The 27281-nt window shown below is 38.6% G+C and overlaps 1 protein-coding gene across 1 annotated transcript in view; it reads right to left on the bottom strand.

Annotated features, from left to right (window-relative positions):
* Positions 1 to 27281, bottom strand: part of DMD (dystrophin) — a 3625631-nt gene that overhangs the window by 1881130 nt on the left and 1717220 nt on the right. The window contains exon 42 of the mRNA XM_082246191.1: positions 822 to 1016. Coding sequence (XP_082102317.1) covers positions 822 to 1016 — 195 coding nt within the window. The remainder of the gene's footprint in view (positions 1 to 821; positions 1017 to 27281) is intronic.

Genomic DNA, 27281 nt, shown 5'->3' with positions numbered 1-27281 from the left:
CAAGGACAGTGTGGGAGAGATGCGATAGATGCTTGATGAACAATGTACTGGGTAAAAGTCAAATCTGAAAGATGATTCATGCACCAGCAATACAAGTGAAATTACAATCCCTCGTTATGTAAAATAATGACAGGATAACCTTTTGGAATGCTCCCAAGTCAACCAAAGCTGTTCCAAGTACTGAAAACTCAACAGAATATTTCCAGATTATAGTCGAGTGCCAAATTACTCATAATGCTATGATACAAGCACAGGCCCCTTCCTTTCCAAAAATGTCTAGGGTTATTATACAAACCCAGGAAAGATACTATCTCTGCTTTCATCCCTCATTAGCTCAGAGATGTAATACCTGATGAGGCAGAAGGTAGCTTGGTATGTGATCTACAGCCAGGTGAATGACCCTTCACTGTCAGAACCAGTGAGTGGACAGCACACAGCTTCTTCAAAAGACCAGCTACTATGGGAAGCCCCTCCTTGATTACTACCAGACTACTCCAGTTTCAGTAGATTGACCCTTTGTCCCCAAGTCTTCAATCCCTCTAGTTGCCACAGTGACATTGCTCTGAAAATGTCATGTTTTTTTTTTCAGCTTTCATAAACAGTTTTGAAGTTGTCCATAGTTTATGCATACTCTTTGTCATGCTGTACCTGTTTTGCATTGTTGCTTCTAACATTGCATCTGTTTAGAAAACTGAAAATTACAGGCATTTCCTGTATGATCTTTTAGCCAGCTACTTATTCTGGTAAAATAGCACTGAAGCTGCATTAGAATCATCTATTGAAATAAAAGACAATTTTATTAAAAAGAGGAATTTTCTTACCTTAAGACACTCATCTTGTTTGGTGAGATCTTCACAGTCTTTTTTATTAAAACATGAAGAGTTTAGTAGAAGATCAACCTCAGCAACAGACTGCAGGAAGCGTGCAATCTCTGCCAGGTATGTAGAAGGCACATAGGAGGCATCCACTTTCATTCCCTCAATCAATGAACGAGTGCTTTCTTCATGAACAGTTTGCTATTGTAGAAAATAAATGTATAAGTAAGTGATTTAAGGTTTTCAGAAACAATCTACATATTAATAAAAAACTTAAAATACTGGGCGATTAAATAAAAAAATCTATATATTTGGGTATAGTTAAAAAGTGTTGATTTGAGAGGAGATGAAAATTGATGTGATACACTAATAATATAATGGCTTGACACAGTTTTGTGTCAGGTTCTCTGGACACTCATTGACTGAATACTTCATTTGCTTCTTGTATGTTTCAGGAATTTAAAAGGCTAGATTTCTGCTCTGTTTCCAGAAAGTTTCTGTTGGAGCCTTGCTCAACTCTTTTTTATTAAAAATTGCACTGGCTTTCAATATTGGTAATAAAATAAAGAACAAAACAAAAAACAGTGGGTTAATGGCTCTGGGAACACAGTTGCAGAGGTTTTGCCTTCTCAATCCTTTAAGATACAAGATGACATTAGGCACCGTCAGCATTTATTTATATTTCAGTTTACATACACTGACCTGTAATAATAATAACAAAAAAAAAAAAAAAATATATATATATATATATATATATATATATATATATATATATATACATATTGTATATACAGTTGTTATTGTTTGATTATTATTTAATAACAAAGAATTGTGACTTCTAGGATGCAATAGGGAAACTTTTTTTCAATATACCAAACAGCTAAAATCATACTGGTCAGCACTAATATCAGCACTGGTTTTCATTAGACTTATAAAATAAGCCCTCTAAAAAATGTGACACAATGCATGTTACATATTTGTTTCAAATATCTCAGTAGTTTTTTATATATACAGCCATTTACAAGAGCAAACGTCTAGAAAAAGCAAATGTATCTGACAACAAGAGTAAAAAAAAAAAAAAACACAATTCTTTCATAATACAACTGAATACAATACAATTTTAATTGTGAAGCTATGTATTTTTTTAAAATACTATTTAATTCAGTAGATATTGTCTTTTACTTTAGTAGTTCATTGTTATGTTTGAAAAAAAAAAACAAAACACAAAAGTAGCTCTAAAGTCTAATTCATTTCCTGCACTAGGGTAAAAAATGTTCCAATACCTGGGTTGCCCTCTCACCCCCCCCCCCCTTATACCTACCTGAGCCAGAGATCCAGTGCTTTGCCTATCTGTAGCCGCTCTCCAACCCCACCCCCACCCCCAATTCTCGCAGGCTTTGCTGAGGCAGCCCGAGCCATTTGGTCCATCTGCTGTCAGTCAAATCATGTGAGCAGAGAGCAGGGGGAAAGGCCAAGCAATGCTCTGTATCCATGGAAGCAGTCAGTGTGGCTTGGGATAAAGTCTGCAGCTGTGTCCCTATAGGAAACTACTTTTTGTGGTAGCACACCAAGAAGAAAACAGTATGTCAAACTGATCAATGAACTGATCCAAATATATAGGAAACCTGGTTTATATACAATTGTTGTTTTTTTATTTTTTGTGTGTAAAGGCCATGCTGAAGTCTAAGGGCAAAGGACTTATTAAAATCTGGAAACCACCAGATACTGCTCCTCCATATTAATGTATAAAATATGTGGTTGGGGCCTTCCTTAGAACCATTGAGAACAAGAAGCTGTCATATATAAAAGCAGTAGAAATGCCACTTCTACATATAATGCTCGGCTCTCACTGAACAGGGGGCTGAATAGGCAAAAGACCGTATCCTCCTACTTCTCCACTTCACATTCTTCCTTCTCCTTGCACTATTAGTAATATTCATCACTCAGCAATGCTCATCCTAAATCCTTTCCTTCCTGTAAGTTTACTTGCATGCCTTCCTGCAGTTTACAGAGAAGGCACAACAACATTAAATTTCCAGTTTGCATTGGCAACAACAGGAATACATAAGGGTCTTTTTCTAAACATTACCTTAAATTTGTTTTGTGACACCAGCTCCCCCCACACACACCTGTAAATAGTAACACACATGAGTTTTCAACCTCTGAACACTCAAAAGTAAAACATTTGCACTTTATAATGGATTATACCAGGGGCGTGGCTTGCCGACACCATGGATGGCTACCTGATCTCGCTGCTCCACACAGCACTTGATTTTCAGCAGCTCCACAGCTCGAAGAATGGGGAATAAATCATTCCCAACTTCCCCCAGAGGGTCAGACAACATTAGGGCATAATGTCCAAGAGGAGGAAACAGTTAAAAATGCCTTAAAAGGTAACAAGCTTCTTCCCACCAGCCGAAGCAGGCTGCAACCAAGATGGCACCGGCAGCCCACACAAGCATGCTGCTTGGATCTCTCCATGTGCTGGCAGTGGCAGACCACAACACCCAGGCTTCCCCTAGCAAGCAGCAACAAACTGTGAGTATCCCCACCTTGCTCACCTACCTCTGCATCACCAGTAAAATCCAAGCTTACCTCTCCCTGACATCCAGCAGCCTTCAGCCATAGATAACTTCCCTGCTTAAGACCAGCTCATTTCTGAGCAGATGATGAAGAATATGCAAATTTTCCTCAAGCAGACACTGTACTCAGACCTCTCAGCAGCAGTGACATCCCTGCCAAATGTGGTACAAACCAGGACCAGAGACTTCACCATGTAAAAAACAAAATGTCTGACCTCTTCACTGCCCACAATGACATAATCAGTACAACAACCTGAGCTGGTACGACTTTTGCAATAAATTAATGTGAGCACTAGTACCCACCTTGATGGACAGGGACCTGGAAATTGACAGGGCCCACAGGCTCCCAAAACCTCCCCTCCTCCCAGCAGAGAAACCATGGGATGTATTGGCGTGCATCAACTTCTAGAACGCTAAGTTATGTTTGCCGCCAAGTGAACCCTGAACCTTTTACTGAAATTGCCTTGTATACAAATCTCTCCAAGGCTACAATGGAGAATCGCCGACAACTGGCCACGATAAGGAAGGCACTCCAGAACCACCATATACCATACAAATGGGGGTTCCCCACTAAGCTCCTGATCACATTTCAAGGGAAAACTCAAGTTGTGCACAAGCTCTCTGCTGGCCTTTAACTACTGAGGCTCTGGCAAATAATTCCTGCTGAAAACTTGAGACCACCTTCTCCTCCTCACTCCCAAATGGAAGCTGACTGGTCCCTCCAAGACGCCTGACACAACCCGTTTGCACACATGACCTCAATTTGTTACTTAGCCAGGTTGCTGCAGACCATTGCCTCCAACAAGCCTAACTTTCACTCCACTGGCTCAGATTTCCTGGACGCTGTTGGAAGAAATCCCCTCCCCTTTGGAAACTGTCAGCAGTAATACTGCACATTGAACCTGCATTGTTGACGGGTTCTCTCTTTTTATTCCCCTCCCTACTTTACACCAGCCTCAGATTTCCTTTTTGGTCTTACTCTACCACCTCACCTGTTTACTGACCAGCCTGACCCAGGCACTCAAGATCACATTCCTCTGTGAGCAGTTGCTACTAGAGATTGCTCATTCTACACCTAAGAGCCTTGATTCACCTCCATGAAACCCCTCCAACTGTCTCAACGCGCCGATGAAACTGACTTCCTAAACAACTCTTAACCAACCCACAAGAAATCGCTAATGCATTTAGCCACTTTTATTTTTCCCTGTACAACCTCAAAAACTACCCTCTCACCCCTCAACCTACTGAAGAGCAAATCCATAGCTTCCTGGCCCCAATAAATTTACAGAGGCCCAACTCAAAAATATCTCCAAACTGTTTACTACGGCTTAAGTCCTCTCTGCAATCAAGGCACTTCCTCTTCATAAATGTCCGGAAAAGACAGTTTCACTAACCCCTTCTGCAAAAACTTTGCTGATATCTTAGGCCCTAAACTAAAGGACCTCTTCAATGCTGCTGGTTCCTCTTGTTCCCTGCCTACAGACATGTTGCACTTTATAATAACTACTATCAGTAAACCTGGGAAATATATCTCTGCTGCCTATAATTATAGGCCTATATCCCTTTTAACCACTTTACCACTAGAGCATTTTGCTGTCTTACGTCTGGGCCACTTTTTGCGATTCGGCGCTGTGCAACTTTAACTGACAATTGCGCGGTCGTGCGACGCCGTACCCAAACGAAATTGACGTCCTTTTTTCCCCACAAACAGAGCTTTCTTTTGGTGGTATTTGATCACCTGTGCGATTTTTACTTTTTGCGCTATAAACAAAAAAAGAGCGTTTATTTTGAAAAAATAACAATATTTTTAACATTTTTTTATATGAAATTCCCCCCAAAAAAGATGTAAAAAACAATTTTTTTTTAAATTTTTGGCCAATTTGTTTTCTGCTACCCATGTTTGGTAAAAAAAATCACAATAAGCGTATTTTGATTGGTTTGCGCAAAAGTTATTGCGTTTACTAACAAAGGGAAAGATTTATGTCATTTTTGGTGTTTTTTTTTTAACGAGTAATGGCGGCGATCTGCGATTTTTTTTGTGGGACTGCGACATTGCGGCGGACAGATCGGACCCTTGACTGACATTTTTGACACTTTTGGGGGTACCAGTGACATTACTGCAGTAATCAGTGCTATACATATGCACTGTTACTGTAAAAATGACACTGGCAGTGAAGGGGTTAATTTTATTGGAGAGGGAGGGGTTAATGTATGCCTGGTGCTTACTGACGTGTGGGGGGGGGAGGTGACTGTGTGAGCCAGGGACAGATCGGATGTCCAGCTATGCTGAACACTCCGATCTGTCACTCCCTGTCACTATGGAGATCCGCCCGCTGTGTTTACACACAGCGGGCGGATCTCCACACTAGATCCCCGACGATCGGGGCTGCTCCTCCCCTGGCCCGACTCCCGCTGTGAATGAAAACAGCGGGAGCGCGCCTCCGGCGGCGCCCGAGCGCCGCCTACAGGGGAGGAGTCTGGCGACGTAGGTCTACGTCGTCAGACGGGAACGAGCCACTTTGCCGCAGTACTATTACAGTACTTAGCGGTAAAGTGGTTAAATACTGATATCAAATTGCTCACTAAATTTTTTGTTAATAGATTGATGGTGTTTCTCCCTTAGCTAGTACGTCCTGACCAAGTCGGTTTTGTCCCATGTAGGCAAGCTCAAGATGCAACTAGGAGAGTGCTCAATCTTACTCACCAAGCTTCACATGCTCAAACCCTTTTCTGCTTCTATCCCTTGATGCAGAGAAGGCCTTTGTCCACTGTAAATTCCTCCAGGCGGTGCTTACTAAATTTGGCATTACAGGGTGGTTACAAGACGCAATCCTATCCCTATACTTCAACCTATCAGCTAGAGTACTCACCTGAGGAACCTTGTCGATCCCGTTTGACATCTCAAATGGAAAAAGGTAGGGGTGCCCCCTCTCCGCACTTATATTTACTCTACTGATGGAACCCTTGGCCTCTAAAATTAGATTTGATCTGAAAATCTCGGGTATTCCCTGCAACGGCATGGACCAAAAAATCAGCTCATTTACTGACGATGCAATTTTGATAGTCCCTATCCCCCTCTAGTCCCTGCAGGCAATACAAGACACCCTTTACCAGTTTAGCTCTGTGTCATACTACAAATTAAATACCACAAAATCCTTACTCCTCCCCATACACCTCCCTCCTCAATTGTAGGCTCAGCTGACATCCACTCTATCCTATACGTGGGTGAACACATCCATTCCATACTTGGGAATACAGATTACCTCCAACCCAAATCAATTGACCAATTTAAACTACCATGCCTTCTCCTGAAATCTGCCCACCCTCTTAAAATCCATACGCTGCATAGGCCTTTCAAAACTCGGGCGTATCGCCACCATCAAAATGATTATATTGTCTAAGCTTCTCTATTTATTTTGTACACAAATTATACCTATTCCTAACTTTCTCCTAACTTTGATCCAGAGACAACTAACTGATTTTGTTTGGCTTTGTTTGGGACTCTAAACCACCTAGATGTGCTAGATACATACTATACAGACCCAACGGAAAAGGTGGTGTAGGACTACTTCATGTCAGCAATTTTTACTATGCCTCAATTTTAGATCAACTATACTTTTGATGGCATCCTACACCAGAAATAATATCGTCAATAATGGAAGCTTTGTATTCACAGCCCGCTACCCTAACAGTCTACTTTTTACTGATTGAAGCAGGATACTCTCCAACCCCACTGAATGCTCACCCTACCCCCCTAATTCACCTGCTAGATCACTACAAATACCATTAAGGGCCATATCCTCCTGCATCCCTCACTTGAACCACTCCGACTAGCACTCCTCCAGTATCTCCACCATCGGTGACATAGTAAAAACCAATTTCCTAAAAACATTTGCAGCTTTCCAGGATAAGTTTAAACTCCCAAGCTCAGAAGCCTACACATACACAAGAATCTCTCATTTCCTGGATTCCTCTAAACTACTCTCCACAGTGTCGATCCCAGCACCAATTTTTCAGCATTACTTCTCTACCCCTTGCCCTAAAAAAGGTATCTCCCTGGTATATTCATGCCCCTGCTCCCAAGTGAACACTCTGAACAAATGGGCTGAGGAATTGAATACTCCTTTCCCCCAAGACCAGTGGCTGCAAGCATTTAGAGAAACTTTCAAAGCATCCCACTGCACCAACCACTGGGAATCCTACTAGAAAACCATTCACAGATGGTATTTGACTCCATTATCTAAAATGGAAATACTGTGGAAGCACTGGCTCCATTGTCCACACCCTCTGGTTCTGCAAATCCCTAATATCCTTCTGGAACCAAATATTTTTTCTGATTCCCTCCACACTTGAGATATCCTCACCCCCGCCTCCCACATTAATTCTACTACATATCGGCATATAAAGTATCCACCCCAATCCAGATATATTGTCATCCACTTACTATATGCTGCCAGGCTATAGAAAACCTGTGAAAGCCCTTCCATCTCAAATACTAGATAGAGCTAATTTCAACTTCCAGTGTGAAATGAAAAGAATAGTTGCTAGGAAAAACCTGCACTTAGAAATATTTAGGGCTATGTGGTCGCTTTGGTTACATCATCCAAAATGTACTGTTCAAATATAACTAATCCAATGTGAACTACCTATTGATCACCTGTCTCTATACCCAAAACCCGCTGGTGCTCCCTCCTCCCTCCTGCCTTCCTAATACCCTACCCCGTTCCCTCAACTCCCTACTGTCTGCATTTATCATGATACTGTTCATTAAATGTACTTATTTCTAGTCGGAACATCTGTTTTACAACTACGGTTATGGCTTTTACATGTTTGTTCTTTGTAAAACTCCAATAAAGAATACATTTTAAAAAATATAATGGATTATACCTGAGCACTAATGAAAAATGTTTTCACCTCAGCTTAGTAAACTAGAAATTAAGCTGAAATGTATCTTCTTGTAGAACCCACAACAGATATGTTTTAAACTTTTTGCTTTAATATTTTACTCATGTGCACTTTTGTGCCTGGGAGGTATTTGTGACTATAGGAAAGAAGCATGTCAACTGTCTGGGAGCTGTTTTGATACACTATACAGTCACGGCCAATAATATTGCCACCCCTGCATTTCTGTCAGATAATGCACCACTTCGCCTAGAAAATTGTTGCAATTACAAATGTTTAGGCATTCTCATGTTTATTTCTTTTGTTTGTATTCGTATGACAATAAAAAAGCAGAGAAACAAAAAGCCAGATTTGACACATTCAACGCAAAACTCCAAAAATGGACTGGGCAAATCTTTTGGCAAAATCTTTTGACTTTTCTCAAAATTGTAAGAAATAATTGCATTCCAAGTTTTTAATACTTCTGTAATTTGTAATTGAACTCCCCTGTATCAATTAACAGATGATGACAATATATAAATCACACCAGAAACTAGCTAAAATAGTAAAATATTTACTCAAGAGAAAGAGCAGCAAAGAATTGTCTGAATATTTGAGAACAAAAATTGTGGAAAAGCATGGACAATCTCTAGGTTACAAGTCCATCTCCATGTTCCTGTGTCCACTGTGTGCTACATTGTCAAGACATTTACAGCCCATGGCACTGTAGCTAATCTCCCTGGATGTGGACAAAAAAGAAAAAATTATTAGAAAACGCAATGAAGGATTGTTTGAATAGTGGATAAAGAACCTCGATCAACTTCCAGACAAATTCTAGCCGACCTTTGGGCACAGGGTACAACTGTGTCAGCCATACATCACCATCAAAGGGATGATATGGTAGGAGACCCAGGAGGGCTCCTCTGCTGACACAAAAACATATCAAATCTTAAGACTACCAAAGAATCCTGGGATGCTATCTAAGGCCCAGTGTCAGAAAGTTGGGTCTCTGTCAGAGATCATGGGTCTTACAGCATAACAATGACCCAAAGCACACATCAAAAAGCACCCAGAAATAGTTTAGGACAAAGCGCTGGAGAATATTGAACTGGCCAGCAATGAGTCCAAATCTAAATCCCATAGAGATCTTAAAACAGCAGTTCCAATTCCAATCTGAGAGACCTGGAGCAGTTGGCAAAAGAAGAGTGGTCTAAAATTCCATTAGAGAGGTGTAAGAAACTCACTGATAGTTACAGGAAGCAATTGATTTTAGTTATTTTTTCAAGGGGTGCGCTACCAAATATTAAATTGAGGGTGCCAATAATTTTGTCCAGTCCATTTTTTGAGTTTTGCGTGGAATGTGTCCGATTTGGCTTTTTGTTTCCCTTTTTTTTATATTTTTTGTTTCATAAAACACTTTTTTGTGTCATACTAATACAAACTAAAGAAATAAACATGAGAATGTCTAAACATTTGTAATTGCAACAATTTTCTGGGCAAAATGGTGCATTATCTGACAGAGGTGCAGGGGTGGCAATATTTTTGGCCATGACTGTATATGTTACAACATATGTTTGGTTTACTTAGCTTGCCCTTGTCCACCTATATTGGAGATGTCTAAAAAAAAAAATTGTCATAACTTATAAATGTTCAGGCATTATGCATTAATGAGAAGAACATTAGAATAAGTCTAGCATATAGTGGCTATGGTATGTATTGTAGATGTTTGCACCTTAACATCAAATGGTGGGACTACTATCAGATAAACAGAATGTTTCTTGACTGCCTGAACATGCTTAGGGATAAAAGTATTTTTACTGTCTTAGTCATTGATTCCTTACATAGAGCATTCACATTGGCCTTTTCCTCATTAACAGCGATATGTTGAAGCAGACGTTGATTTACCATACCTGTCTTGAAACAAGCACTTTTATTGCCCGATGTTTGAGACACTGCAGGGCACAGAGCATTGTACACAGTTTAAAGATTTTTCAGCCCAGATTGATTGCTTTGTTCACAGAGTTGAAATTTCAGCTTTGTTTCAGTCTTGTATGTAAAACTTGCAGCAACCAACATCTCCGTTCTATTAGTGATATTTCAAAATAGTCATTTCTTTAATAATATATGGTATTATTGTTTGTTTTTTCCATTTGCTCTTGGGCAGAGGAAATAATTATATCTTAATGCGACACATAACTGCATGGTGTTTGCCACTGGGCACAAGCAAAATATTGTTTTACTGCTGTGCCTGATACATTTAAAAATGCATCCCTGAACAACACAAATGTGGCCTACTGTTTTACTAATTATGCATATTTTACACAATTTTTTGCTCAAATAAAGCTGATGTTGCAAAATATAGAATATAAAAAGAACAAGTATGCAAAGTTTTTCTAAGCAGCGTTCAGTAGGTATGGTAGAAATGAATATAGCATACGCCTTGTTTGATTGATCTGCAGATTATATTTTGTACTACAAGTTAATTTTGGATCTATTTAGCCTGTGATTACTTTTTTTATAGACTGTCAGCCACCTCTCCCTCCTGCCTGCAAATGTGTGAGTATGACATTGCTATATAATCTATATACACCCCTATCCTGCCTGTACATGAGTGAGTATGACACCTTCTAAATAGTCTATTTGTACCCTTTCCTGTCTGTATATGAGTCTGACATCCCATATATAAATAAATAAATAAATATATATATATATATATATATATATATATACAAACCCAATTCCAAAAAAGTTGGGACACTGTATAAATTGTGAGTAAAAAAGGAATGGACTAATTTGCAAAACTCATAAACTTAGATTTTATTCACAATATAATATAGATAACATTTCAAATGTTGAAAGTGAGGCATTTTGAAATGTCATGCCAAATATTGGCTCATTTTGGATTTCATGAAAGCTACACATTCCAAAAAAGTTGGGACGGGTAGCAATAAGAGGCCGGAAAAGTTAAATGTACATATAAGGAACAGCCGGTCAATAAGCAACATGATTGGGTATAAAAAGAGCCTCCCAGAGTGGCAGTGTCTCTCAGAAGTCAAGATGTGCAGAGGATCACCAATTCCCCCAATGCTGCGGCAAAAAATAGTGGAGCAATATCAGAAAGGAGTTTCTCAGAGAAAAATTGCAAAGAGTTTGAAGTTATCATCATCTACAGTGCATAATATCATCCAAAGATTCAGAGAATCTGGAACCATCTCTGTGTGTAAGGGTCAAGGCTGAAAAACCATATTGGATGCCCGTGATCTTTGGGCCCTTAGACGGCACTGCATCACATACAGGAATGCTACTGTAATAGAAATCACAACATGTGGGCTTAGGAATACTTCCAGAAAACATTGTCGGTGAACACAATCCACCGTGCCATTCACCGTTGCCAGCTAAAACTCCATAGGCCAAAAAAGAAGCCAAATCTAAACCTGATCCAGAAGTGCAGGCATTTTCTCTGGGCCAAGGCTCATTTAAAATGGACTGGGGCAAAGTGGAAAACTGTTCTGTGGTCAGACGAATCAAAATTTGAAGTTATTTTTGGAAAACTGGGACGCCATGTCATCCGGACGAAAGAGGACAAGGACAACCCAAGTTGTTCTCAGCGCTCAGTTCAGAAGCCTACATCTCTGATGGTATGGTGTTGCATGAGTGCGTGTGGCATGGGCAGCTTACACATCTGGAAAGGCACCATCAATGCTGAAAGGTATATCCAAGTTCTAGAACAACATATGCTCCCATCCAGATGTCGTCTCTTTCAGGGAAGACCTTGCATTTTCCAACATGACAATGCCAGACCACATACTGCATCAACTACAACATCATGGCTGCTTAGAAGAAGGATCCGGGTACTGAAATGGCCAGCCTGCAGTCCAGATCTTTCACCCATAGAAAAATTTGGCGCATCATAAAGAGGAAGATGCAACAAAGAAGACCTAAGACAGTTGAGCAACTAAAAACCTGTATTAGACAAGAATGGGACAACATTCCTATTCCTAAACTTGGGCAACTTGTCTCCTCAGTCCCCAGACATTTGCAGACTGTTATAAAAAAGGAGAGGATGCCAAACAGTGGTAAACAGGGCCTTGTCCTAACTTTTTTGAGATGTGTTGATGCCATAAAATTTAAAATAAATTTATTTTTCCCTTAAAATGATACATTTTCTCAGTTTAAACATTTGATATGTCATCTATGTTGTATTCTGAGTAAAATATTGAAATTTGAAACTTCCACATCATTGCATTCTGTTTTTATTTACTATTCGTACAGTGTCCCAACTTTTTTGGAATAGGGTTTGTATATATATATATATATATATATATATATATATATATATATATTATATATATATATATATATATATATATATATATATATATATATATATATATATATATATATATATATATATATATATATATATATATATATATATATATATATATATCCCCTCCTGTCTGTATATGTGGGAGTACAACATGCCCCTAGCCATAGAAAGTAACAACAAAAGAAATATATATTTTTTTCAAAATGATCGGTCTTTTTACTTTACGAAGAAAAAAAAGTTTTTAAAAACCACCAAAAGAAAGCTATCTCTTTCTAAAAACACATATAAAATAAATTTGGGTATACTATTGCATAACCAAGTAATTGTTACAGCACAGCACTGAAGCTGGCTTGAAAAGGAAGGATGTGTAACATGGTGGTTTTATGATGGTTAAACTTTATTTACTGAGCTATAGCAAAATAACATTTTTAAAGCATATGACAATTATAATATATGTACAGCAATTGTGAATCAAATTTAGGTTAAACTAATGAGTTTAATTAGTGTTAGTCTCCACACCATCTGAAATATTTACCTTTTAAAGATGTGGTGACACATTACAAACAAGTGGCCTCTGCCCTTACCTATAACTGGCTTTTGCAGCAAGGAGTACATGGAAGGGCAACGCATGCAAAACAAATTCAAAGAAATGCCAAGCTCAACTTACTGTACCGACCAGCCTGCTAACCAACTGAATTGTCCTGTTTAACAGTATGTGTTAATAACAGGGATTTTGTTTGCACACATTTGCAAATACTCGTTTAAGCTAACCACTAATGTGGTGGCACATTAGTATCGCAGTACCCACCCCTGGTGTATTAAACTACATAGGAGAGACATTCAATATATGCTAATTCCATTTACTATGCATTCAGTGCTATGAGCTGTTTTAATGCAACATGTTAGCAGTCAAGACAACACGCATTCAATAATGCACCTCAATGCAGCACATACTTTAGATCAGAATGGACCCTAAGGGCTGGTTTACACATTTACTGTAGGCTCCTAGCAGCAGCTGTTGATTTTTTGATTTTTTTTTTCTTCTGCTTCAAGAAGAAAATAATGTTATCCTATGTGTCCATACGCATTATTTTGGCCTGGAAGCGTTTTTGAAGCTTCAGCTTCTAAAAGCAGAAAAAAAAACTTTTTTCTTTTTTTTTTTTGCATTTTTGAAAGTGATTTGCCTGCAGAAAAAAATGCTGAATGCTCCTAAGGCCTCATGTACATTGCAACTTGTAAACTGATGTTTTTGAGCAGTTGAGCAGTTGGGCGTTGTTTTCAGAAGCCCCTGAACCCACCTCAATGTTATCTTATCTGTCCATGTACACTGGGTCGTTTACAGTCATTTAGAGGCCGTTGAGTTCAGTGTCGTTTTTTGGAAAGCAATTATTTGCGTTCAGGATGTTCAGAACGTGTGTTTACCGGTGTTTCAAATGCAAAAACGCGACAGAACGCGACTGAACGCGATCACCCGTGTGATGATCTCTCATTGCTGTGACCGCCAGCCAAGATCCCCGCCGCTCGTCCGTCGGTGTGATGACTTCCTAGTTCCATTCCCTGCAGCAGCAATGCTGCATGGGAGCAGAACTGGGAGGGAAATTCAAACACAAACACATAACACATTTATATTATATATATATATATATATAAATACACCTATATACACACACACACACACACACACACATATATATATATATATAACGCATGAATTATAATCAAATCAATAATAGAATTTTATTATATATATTATATATTATATATTATATAATACAATTATATTATTGATTAGATTATAATTCATGCATTTGTGTTTCAAATTTATCACATCTGGGATGTCTACTAGAGTCTTGTTTTGGTCAGGTTTAAGTCACTAATTACTAAGAATTGTAGGCCTATAATACATAACGCCAAATTTCCATGAAAAAAATTGTACCGCTTTTGGTACAGAATTCCTGACATAATCATACCGCCAGGGAGGTTAAAGTAACGCGGTGCTGTATCGCAAAAAATGGCCTGGTCATTAAGGGTGAAAATCCTTCTGGTCCAGAAGTGGTTAATAAGTGTAGCTCTTCAATTATAAAAATATTGACTATTATACTAAGCATTTTACTGAAATGATTCAATTCAATTGATTTATTCAAATAAAGTTTGAAACAAACTATTTCTGCTATATGAACAGTATACAACATTCACTGAAGTAACCTTGTAGAGAAATATTGATGGAAAAATGTATGAACCCCCAATTAAGTAATAGCATTATTCTAAACCAAATATTATCACTTCCTGTAGCTGCTATTTAATTTCATTGATCAATGTACAAAACATGCATATGTTCATGCATATATTTGGAATTTCTTGATTAAACAACCTACTTTGGATCACACCACATCACATAAGTGGGACTGAGGTCAGGACTCTAGCCTGGCCATTTTAACATGTGCAATTACTCATAGATAGATTGAAGTGTATCTAATTTATGTAGCTTTGTATTCAATATGGAAGGATTAGAACAATTGTTTGGTGTTTATTGTTGCCTGTGTCCCCACTGGGAGGATTCATTTTTAGTATTAGTGCAGATAAACATTGTCCCCAGTATAGAAAGTGATGTGAACTTCAACATTTTTGAGTTGTCACATAAAAAGTGAAGGGAAATGTTCCATTCTGGGATTAAAAATACAACTATATCTCCGTAATAGGACACAGACAAAAACAAATCTTTACAGGTGTCTTAAACATTTCTTATGCCATTCAAAATGAAAAGGGTATATCTTTACATACACTGTAAGCCCTATGTTTTGCATCATTAATCAGCTTCACATCTCTACTTTTTTAAGATTTTAAAAGAGATATATACTGTACCACTGTGGCATTCTGGTAATGAATTTCCTGATTTATTATGGAATTTCTTATAATGTTAATGAAGGCAGGCCATACAGGCCTTGGAGCAACAAAAATATGAAGTTATTGTGTTTTTCTTTTCAGTGTTTTTTCAAGAGCAAAATAATTATGATAAAAAGATAGACTTTCATCTTATTTGTCCATAGAAGCATTCAGAAAGCCTTAACAAACAATATGGACAGTAACTATTTTTTTAAGAACATCAGCTTCCTCTATGGTAATAGTTGTTTAACACCTCTCCTTTTCATTTTTATTAATAGTAGGCAATAGTCAGTTAAATATTTTATCACAACACCAGTTGGGTTTGAAGGAAAGAAGATTTTACCATCCTCTCTTAGAAACTTTTGTCATGGTGGTGCTGCATTTCTCTGGACTAAAATTGCTGTAGGTAAGGTGTAGAACTTATTTATTTACCCCGCCAAAAATAGAGTGCCACTAACCTAAAAATTGTGGGCAGCTAGGTTACAGTGAGTCTGAGGTCAGAGTGTTATTGTTTTCTGTTTCTTTCCCCTAAGCCTAGGGAACCATTTGCTTCTGTGTGTTGTTGGCAAGCATTCCCCAACATATAGAGCTAGAAGGTACAGTGTTATAGATTATGAATATTTTAGTTCCCCAACATATAGAACTAGAAGGTACAGTGTTATAGATTATGAATATTTTTTCACACTGGCCAAATACTAGGTAGTTTATGGACAGCAAAGTGGGCTTTGGAAAGAGATAAATATTTATGAAGCACTTTTAGAAGGATATTTGCCTCCCAGTTATTGTCTGGATAGCATGTGAGTTCAGGAATCCAGTTTTTGCTTCACAGGTTTTGCCTGAAGATGAGGCCTACTGCGGGGTAACTTTTTTCTGCATCTTTGGCCTGAGGCCTCATCAGCTTCCCAAGGAATGGGAAACTGACTTTTGTTAGGACAAGGAGATTAGGAAGGTGGCTAGAAAAAGAGAACACATTGAGAGAGCTTGCTCAGGCACACCCGAGGCCCATGAGAGGGGCTGAAGTTAATTCTACTTCAGCAGAGTGATTTTTACTGTTTGAGCATCTTGTAAACCCTATCTATTTCTCCCTGAACACTGAGCCAAAAAAAAAAACCTGCAAACAAAAAGTTACAGCTTGGATGTCATTGATTCCATTGCCGCTGGGTTGGTAAGTGCTTTGGGGAAGGTATAGGCTATAACGCCAATAGAAAGCCTAGGGGGGGCCTATTAAAATCAGCCAAGAAATGGAAAAAGTGGCACAAGCTGTTAGCACTACATAAAAACGATAGTCCATATAATAGCACATCAAGGCTATGATAAAGTCTTAAGGTGAGATGAGGAAATAGTCTGGATGCTCAGGGCCAGCCTGTTGGGGAGCAGAAGCGATCTCCAAACATGAAACAAACAAGCGCCTCTGAGTTAAGACTGTGATTTAATAAAAAGTCGGATAAATAAAAATCGGATAATAAAAAAGTTGGATAATATAAGTCGGATCTTTGAAAAAGGAGCGCGCACTGATTTCCCACCACAGTGCGCATGATCGGAAACGCGTCAGTCATTACGCCTCCATCTCAATGCCGTGACACCCCCCCCCCACTTCCTGCTAGACAGGAAGAGGAAGAGAGGAGATGATTACAGACCCACAGTGATGACTCCAAGCCCCAGCCTCCACATGGACACCGGAAGGACCCATCTTGTTTGCTTATACTTACCTTGATGTAAGTTTTTATTACTTGTTTGCCATATTAAAATCGCAGTCTTAACTCAGAGGCGCCTGTTTTCTCTTTTGTTTATTAAAATCAGCGCCTTTTTAGGGGGTCATCTCAACATTTTTTATGGTAGTTATGTGACAATGACATATTATTCGGTGTGTTGCACAATATATAAAACCATTCACATTTCACCTTGTCCCCAAAAGGTGTTCAGAATCTAAAGTGCCTACCATATACTGTATACCGTACACAATAAATGGTCAGATTGAGAAAGATAATGTACCTGTCTATTAAAGGATTTTGGAAGAAAACCAGAGCATCTGGAAAAAACCAACTCAACAAACTCAGATAAAGCCCCTGTTTAGATAATCATAGGCCTCATACACACTGGTTTATTGTAAATGCTGAAAGGAGAAAATAAAAACTCACCTAAGCCCAAAAGCTCCTTCTTCTTCTGCCTTCAGGAGAAGGAGGTTTGACTACCTCTAAACTCTGCATGGACACATAGACTTTTATTGAGATTCATTTGGGGGCTTAGGAAAAAAGCCTCAAAATGTCAGTTTAGGAGCAGCAGTGTGCATGAGACCTTACTGCCCACATTTACTGTCCTTGGCCTGACTGAATCAGCAAAACATCAATTGACCAAGATGGGGATCCTCACATCTGACAGTCAATGCTTTTGCAGTTCTCAATGCACAGTGGGGAGTCAGGGACAGAGAGCAGGAAATATAGTTCACAGTGGCCATTTTCATTTTTTCAAAGAATGGCAAGAAAAAAAGTTTTATTAGACTGTAATTAAAACAACTGTAAATGTTGTAATAGCAGTAATTCTTTACACCCTGTTCACACTACAGTGGATCCGACTTCGGGGCGACCTGTGAAGTCGCGTGCAGCACGACTTTGGCGCTACTTGCACGGACTTCATAAAATGAATGTCTATGCAAGTCGCTCCAGGTCGCCCCAAAGTAGTACAGGACCCATTTTCTAAGTCGGAGCGACTTGTGCCGCTCCTATTAGAACGGCTCCTGTACTGTACGATGGGAGCGTGATGGACCGCGACTTGTCAGGCTGACAAGTCATGGTCCAAGTCGGATTAGTGTGAATGGATTCTTAAAGGAGTTGTAAAGAGCATTGTTCTGGGAATGCTGATTTGCAAAGAGCCTGGAGGATAGTGATCTCTGGCAATCTGCTGTAACATGACTGTGGTTTTAGAATGTCTTGCTTATATGCAGTCTTTTAACTCACCCTCTAATAGTTCCACAGACTTAAGCTGGCCATAGATGAATAGAAATGTTGCCAGTTCAGCAGTATCGGCAAGCTGGTCGTACTGAAGTCGATATATAGATCTGTCAGGATTTTTTATTTAATTACTGCCAACTGCTATAGCTGTATTCTAATGGCTGGAAAAGCTCTCCACTGTCAGCATACAATAGCGCAGCGGGAGGTATTCCCTTCAACTCTTACTGTGTTGATGGGGGAATTGAGCATTTTTTCCCTGCCTTATAGAGCATGTCCACAGTCTCTAACTCATTTAGTGTGCCTGCAGTCTCTCACTACCTTCTTCAGGTTGTTTGCAATCTCTGACAGTCGTCTTTCTGCTTTAACATTCCTGTAGTTTCTGTAACATATTTTCTTATAGTCTCATGGAACATAACTGCAGTCTTAGACTGTCTCTAGGAAAATAGTGCAAATCTCTTGAAAACAAGGAATAACATTTCTGGGCTTTTAATGATGGTAGGGGTCACATTTGAAGCTCTATAAATTTAGCAAGCTGACAATTGCTGGTTTAAATCATTTGTACATCAGAGATATTGCAATTTGGCTGTTGTGTGCATGTTTATCATTATTTTAGTTTATATAAAGATCAGACAAGCTTGTTTTCTCACAACTCTACCTTAACAAACAGGAACAGCAGACTGATGTATAAGAAACCTTCCATAATAGCATATTGTATTATGACATTATATGAAAAGAGCAATTTAATGGAAGGTCTTCGACTCTATACCATTTCCTGGCCTGTATCAACACTTGCAGTACAATAACTAAAACTAGTATAAATGCTAATTAGACCTCTTGGTTTCTAAAGTATAATCAGCAAATCTCAGTTGCCATGTGACAAAGAGAACAAATATTATACCATGTAGGAATCCAACAAGGGCAGATCCTCATATGCCAGGGGTTGCTGCTGACACTTCTTTATGAAAAAGGAAAGTAAAACAAAAGCAATAAAAAACTGATGTAAAGCAAAAAGTAAAATGATGAAAAGCAATGCCATATGAAAGGACATAATGTGGCACATGATGAGGGAATGCTATTAGGGTGTTCACAATAATGTTTATGTAATTTAACATTTAGAGCATTCCAAATGAAGCATTTTAGATTACATTTGAATTGACATTAAGCACAAATGAATCTCACGGTAAGTAAGATAACTTAATTTGTATAAATATTTTATGTGTAAGCAGTACCTCTAATATCATATACCTCCTCTTTTCAGTTGGCTCATGACTCTGTCCTTGACACTTATGTCATTAATACTTATTAGTAATAGGATTCTATAAAAGTCAAACCTCTTCATAATTAGGACTAATTTTTACCTTTGTGACTACCAGTGAGGATAAATCAGAATTTCTATAACACTGTTTTATCTGGTAATTACTGTTAGCTAAGTGCTGCAGCAATGGTTAAAGTATCCTGTGCTGGCAGCAGTTAGAAGAGTTGGACTGCTGCTCACAATCACAAGCATCAACCTAACTCTCCAACATGGGATCTGGAAGCACAAATTAAATTGATTAGACCAGTGTTCAGTGGGGGGTTTCAGACCACAAAACAACTTGTATGTGAGAGCTGCAGTGTGACTCCAATTGCTGTTATCCAGAATTATTTTTTAACTTAACTTAGCTGATAAAAAGGTAAAAAATATGCATATTTATGACTATATATGCAGCCAGATTGCATTTCAGTGATTAATAAAGAAGGTTCAGTAGGGCCCCAAGTGTTTTCAGCAACCACAAATTTCAGGGTGACCACAGCTATTGGAAACAGTTTGCGAAGCACAGTTTCTTTTGGATAAAGAGAAAGTTTTCCAATTATTAAAAGCCATTAAAGCACAATTATTAAAGAGGTAAGAAATGTTTGCTTAGAAAAAGAAATGTTCACTTTGTTATTAGACTACTCTGTTTTAACCTCTTAAACCTAGAGTATTTTTTACATGAATTCCGTACTTTCCTTGCAGCTTTTGTCCTCATGAAAAAAATGATCTTGCTTACTGCTCCTGTCACAATTTTTTCTGAATAAAAGTGTGGACCTTTTTGTAACCTTTTAATTTTGCATTAATGCATTCCAAATATGCCACAATATAAAACAACAGTATATATATATATATATATATATATATATATATATATTTTTTTTTTTTTATTAAGCTGTGCTTTTAAAAATCTATCAAAAGCAGCCCTTCCTGGATAGTTAAGTAGGCCAAAGATGGTTTGACCAGTTCAGCAGGTACTGTCCGAGGTTCAAATTATGTATAGGCAGACTGATTGTACCCAAATTGATGGATAAATAAACTTGGGTACAGCCAGCCTGTTGGGATTTTCAATACAATTATTGCCAGCGGCAATCATCACTGTGTGTTCTCCCGGTTGAGATGGCTCCCCAACCCCTGCCGGGAGAACGCAATATCACCATGGGAGGGATTCCTCCATCAACATTGACTGTGTTGATGGGGAAATCAAGTGAAAATTACACCGTCTATGGCCAGCTCTACTGCCCCTAGGCTGAGAGGTTTGAACTGATAAAATGATGTCTGTTCTGCTGCAGACAAGTGGAAGCCCTTCCCGTTCCCTCACCTCCAATCATCACTTTGACAGATATATAGCCATTCACAAGGTAGCCCAGTACTTAAACATTAGTACATAGGCATCAGGATAAACATGAATGTGCAATCTTGAGGAAGGGGTTTAAACCCATCACACACTATCTAAAACTAAAAAAAAAAAAAAATGCATTTATATACACACAAAGTAATAAGTGACAAAAAGTAAAAGTGTCAAGATTTACTTTTTTTTTTAGAAGGGTAAATTTCCCTAGCAGGGGCACAAACAGCAATATATACCAGGAAAGGGTTTAACGTTTAAAGTATTAAAATAGTGGAAAAAAATACACTTAAACCAAAATATTGTATTTTTAAACACTGTTTAAGAAAGTGCAGTGGAAAGGAGGGTGTAGTAGCTCATGGAAAGCAACCAGAAATCTGGTTTCATTAGTTCCCCCCTCTAAATTTCTAAAAACTGTTTTAAAAGTCATAAATTAATTTGTGCTGGTTAGTCATAAAACCAAATTTATCCTGTTTTTTTTTAAAAGATAACCCTTCCATTCTTTCATCCACTGAATATATAGAATGTGTGATTAAATATATACTTGGTAAACAAAGATGTAAAAGGAATCCAGGAGTAGAGAAGTGTTGAGTTTAAAGCAGTAACATAATGACATAGTTTAGTAAGGCATAGTAAAGTGAAGGTGCATACTAATCATTTACCATAAAAATAAAAAATCTTGCTTATAAAAATTTTATATAGCTAACATTAAAGAAAAATGCCTCAGTTACTCCATTACTTATCTGTGTTATAACGATAACAGGTATTGAAATGATCTGAATCATTCTGCAAGCCTCCGCCACTCTACTAATATTGCTGGGTCTATTTTCCTAAGTACCCTTATATGTTGGCACATTTTTTATGGAGGTCGGTGTTAACATCGGACTGAAAATGATCAATAATTAGAAGATAGTTTCTGCTGCTGAATGCTACATTTATATAATTGCAATTTTACTGCAACAAATTCTGAATAATGTAAAGACATATCTCTTACAAGTGTAAGCATCGCTAGCTAGTTAGCACTGCACTATAAAAATTGCAAGAACTACATGAATGAGCAGAAAATAGGAGATGTCAGATGAGCATTTCCATCATTAATGACTCTGCTAGCAGCAGAAGCACTAGAATTATCCATTATCAGATTCACTAGTGGAAGTTGCTGACACTAAAGTTAAACGCAGTAGCTAGCTTGGAGCCAGTGATTCAGTAACATTTTGCTTGTTTAGGCAGCAATGGGAGGGACTCCACTGGACAATGTTAGTAAGGTTTGAGATCTTCAGTCCCAGGTGACACAAGTGACAAAATCACATGATCTGGGCTTTTAGTATAAGTATCCTTAGTTGATAAAAGAAAAGTTTTATTTCTTTAAGTTTTATTTCTTTAATCACTTTTTTTTTATTTAAACCTGGCTATGCAATATATACAGTCATGTAAAAAAAAAAAAAAAACTAGGAAATGTTTGACTTTTTTAAGATATTTGAGCAGGCAAGTATTAGATCTTCATCTAACAGAAAAAGGTGATATTCTTGTATAAAAACACAAGTAAATGTTATCTTTACAATCATGTATGCAACAAATTTCCCTGTAGCAGAATTGGCTTCATGTAAGTGACCACCAGTCTCTGCAAACTTTGACCTCTTCGCCATGCAAAATTCTTTCAGTTGCAAATTGTTTGTGGGTTTCCTTGCATACACCACCTGTTTAAAATCCCTCCACAATATTTCAAATGGAATCAAATGAGGACTTTAATTTGGCCAGGTCATAACCCCTATCCCTTCAATTTGATGCAATATTTGGTGTTTTTTTTTTAGTGTGTTTTAAACCATGATGTATTTCTGGTTCAACTTTCTCAAGCAGCAAAGGTAACCCAAACCATTTTTTCCTTGATAAAGGCTATTACAATAATGCCGAAATGCATCGGAACCCCAGTTCTACAACCGGGAATCACCACTCCGAATATTAAGTAAAATGGTTCACAAAGTTGATTGTTACAGTACCTATATGACCATGTATCATATTTATTTTCTTTCTCAAATTTTACTTTTTGTTTGATGTACATAATTTTTCAATAAATTTAAATATATTTTACAAATTGCCTACACAATCCCACTTTCTTCCCCCTTTGGCCTGAGGAACCAAACCCCTTTTCTAGTACTTACAATAGGGATGATGGCAATCAAATACACTTTATTACATTATATCTCTAAAACCCTATCATGAACCCAAACCATTTTCATCACCCTGCTTTACAGTTGTTATAAGGTTCTGCTACTGAAATGCTGTTTTTAGTTTTAACCAAACATGCCTACTTTTACTGTGGTCAAATAAATCTCATTTTAAATCTTCAGTCCTTGGTACATTGTTCCAGAAGTCCAGGTAGGTCTTAGTGCTATGTTCAATGGCAAACTTAAGGGTGCATTCACTCCTGCCAATGCAACCAATTCTAATTACTTGCAAGAACACCAACAAGGGTGCATTGCAATTAGCTGTGGGAAGCAGCCCCATTGAAAGCAATAGGAGGCTGCTGTCTCCTGCAGCTAATCTTTGCCACTCGCATGCAATCTTTCTTTTTTCTCATTCAAGCTTTTTATTAAGAATTTAACAAGTGCCACATGTAATATTACAGTGATTACATGCTTGTGATGGGCTCTGGACACAGGCAGTCTGTGTTCAGGACCAGCTATCGTATGTGATTGCTGCATGAGCGATTACATGTGAGTGGGCGGGATTAGTTGTGGGAGTAGGCAGTCTCCTATTGCCTTCAATCGGGCTGTCCCCTGCTGCTAATCAGGTGCAACCCCTGATGATATTCTTGCATATAATTGGGTGCATTCACAGGCGTCTTTTTCTAATGTTTTTTTCAGATAACAAAGGGTTTTTTTTTCTGGCACATTCCCCATGTAGGTTAACCACTCCATGTGACACTGTAACTATATAACATTTATGTAATTTTTTTTTCCCACAAATTGAGCTTTATTTTGGTGGTATTTGATCATCACTGGGTTTTAAATTATTTTTGCTATAAACAAAAAAATAGACAATTTTGAAAAAAACTAACAAAAAAAAAAAACAATATTTTATTTCTATTTAAAACACATTCAATAAAAAAAAATGTAAAAAATCGAATTTCTTCATAAATTTAGGCCAATATATATTCTGCAACATATTTGTGATTAAAAATATCCTAAGTGTATATGGATGGGTTTTCTCTAATTTTATAGCGTCTGCAAACTATAGTATATATTTATGGAATTTTTTATATACCAGTAATGACTGTGATCAGCGACTTATAGTGCAATATTAGAGCAGACAATCAGACACTCACTAACACTTTTCATACTTTGCGGGAACCAGCAGCACTAATACAATGATCAGTGCTAAATATATGCAAGTCTCTAGCTGGTCAATCTTTGTCCTTTCCCAGTGGGCAGATCATTCTCTCCACCTGGGACAGGACATTCCATTAATAGGGCCCAGTGGGAAAGCTTTTCCTAAGGATCTTTTTTTGTGAATGTAGTATGATTTTTCCATATTATTGCTAACTAGTTTTAGGTTATTGGTGTAAACCCCCTTAAACACGCACCGATTGTCGGCCGACCGTTCGGCCGTCTTTTGTCGGGTGCTGTCGTGTAGGTTGAAAAGTGCTAAAGACTGCACACAAATTTTGTCGGCCAACAACAACCGACTGCAGAAGTGATGTCATGTGATGGTGAACTTTCCGTGTGTTTTTTCTTCTCTGAGCATGCCCAGTCTTGCTCATCTGCTTTTTGTCGGCCAAAATCTGTACTGACTGATGAACAATCGGCCGTTCTTTGTTGGCCTACAAAAATTGTATAGCCTGCACACCAGATTTTGTTCGGCCGAAAAGTCGCAGTCGGTTGTCGGAAGCATCATACTAACAAGCTGACAATCGGCCAATCGGACGTTGGCCGAATATTTACGGCCGACAATCGGTACATGTGTACGGGCCTTAACTCTCAACCTTTCATGTTTAAACTTAGCATTTGGTTTATATACTCTTTCAGCAGCGACCGTTACATCATCATTTCTGAAGTCCTTTATGGAGATGTCTTGGTCAGGTTCACTTTAGGGCTTCATTCCCCTGTTACATCCATTAGAGGTTTTATAGCGTCTAAGTCTAGACACAGTGGGACTCATTCTCTAGGTCATATTGTGGATTTTTAAAAAAGCATTAGAACTTCTCCTGCTACTTAAAGTGGCGTTCCGGAGATACTTGACTTTCTCTTATGATGTTCCTTTCCTTATATGCTCGTATTTCCCTGGCAAGCCTTTTTTGATTTGGTTTGTATTTTGATACTCCCGTGTTTGTATTCCTTGTTTACATTTTTTTTTTCAATAAAAAAGATTGAAAGTAAAATATGCACTAATGACACTGGTTGGGAAGGGGTTAAACATTTAGGGAAATCAAGGGGTTAACCGTGTGCTTAGCAAGTGTTTTTCTGTTCTGCGTTAGGCGTTTTTACTAGGGAAAGAGATGGATTTTGTTAACTGCTTTGCAGGAACACAACACCCACCCCTTCCTCCCTGTCAGAACGGAGATTGGCCTTGTTTACATAGGCAGATCCTCGTTCTGTGTATTTTACCAATGGTCAGTGGGTGCTAGCGAACACCCAGTGCCGGGTACCCACAGATCGGCTTCTGCTGTGAATAATCACAGAAGAAGGGGCCTTCTGGCTGTGCGTGCACGCTCCCTGTATGCAGAAGTACAGAATCATATATACAGTATCTCACAAAAGTAAGTACACCCCTCAAATTTTTGTAAATATTTTATTATACATTATCATGTGACAACAGAAATTAAATTTTGCTACAATGTAAAGTAGTGAGTGTACATCTTGTATAACAGCATACGTTTGCTGTCCTCTCAAAAAAACTGAACACACAACCATTAATGTATAAACAACTGGCAACAAAAATCAGTACACCCCTAAGTGAAAATGTCCTAATTGGGCCCAATTAGCCATTTTCCTTTCCTGGTGTCATGTGACTCAGTGTTACAAGGTCTCAGGTGTGAATGGGAAGCAGGTGTGTTAAATTTGATGTTATCACTCTCACTCTCTCATTCTCGTCACTGGAAGTTCAACATGGCTCCTCATGGCAAATAACTCTCTGTGGATCTGAAAAAAATAATTTTTTCTCTACATAAGGATGACCTAGGCTATAAGAAGATTGCCAAGACCCTGAAACTGAGCTGCAGCACGGTGGCCAAGACCATACAACTGTTTAACAGGACAGGCCTCACCATGGTCGACCAAAGAAGTTGAGTGCACGTGCTCTGCTTCATATCCAGAGGTTGTCTTTGTAAAATAGATGTATGAGTGCTGCCAGCATTGCTGCAGAGGTTGAAGGGGTGGGAGGGGGGGTCAGCCTGTCAGTGCTCAGACCATTCGCTGCACACTGCATCAAATTGGTCTGCATGGCTGTTGTCCCAGAAGGAAGCCTCTTCTAAAGACAATGCACAAGAAAGCCTGCAAACAGTTTGCTGAAGACAAGCAGACTAAGGACATGGATTACTGGAATCATGTCCTTTGGTCTGATAAGACCAAGATAAACTTATTTGGTTCAAATGGTGTCAAGTGTGTGTGGCGGCAAAACCAGGTGAGGAGTACAAAGACAAGTGTGTCTTGCCTACAGTCAAGCATGGTGGTGGGACTGTCATGGTCTGGGGCTGCATGAGTGCTGGCGGCACTGGGGAGCTACAGTTCTTCGAGGGAACAATGAATGACAACATGTACTGTGACATACTGAAGTAGAGCATGATCCCCTCCCTTCAGAAACTGGGCCTCAGGGCGGTATTCCAACATGATAACGACCCCAAACACACCTCCAAGATGACCACTTCCTTGTTAAAGAAGCTGAGGGTAAAGGTGATGGACTGGCCAAGCATGTCTCCAGACCTAAACCCTATTGAGCATCTGTGGGGCATCCTCAAATGATAGGTGGAGGAGCACAAGGTCTCTAGCATCCACGAGCTCCGTGATGTCGTCACCAGCTCTGTGATGTAGCCATGTCGTCATGGAGGAGTGGAGGAGGACTCCACTGGCAACCTGCGAAGCTCTGGTGAACTCCATGCCCAAGAGGGTTATGGCAATGCTGGAAAATAATGTTGGCCACACAAAATATTGACACTTTCGGGCCAATTTGGACATATTTTCTTAGGGGTGTACTCACTTTTTTCGCCA

The sequence above is a fragment of the Pelophylax lessonae genome (assembly GCF_965119305.1).
Source record: "Pelophylax lessonae genome assembly, chromosome: 2".
In the NCBI taxonomy this organism is placed as follows: Eukaryota; Metazoa; Chordata; class Amphibia; order Anura; family Ranidae; genus Pelophylax; species Pelophylax lessonae.
This window is presented reverse-complemented; position numbering and strand designations above follow the sequence as displayed.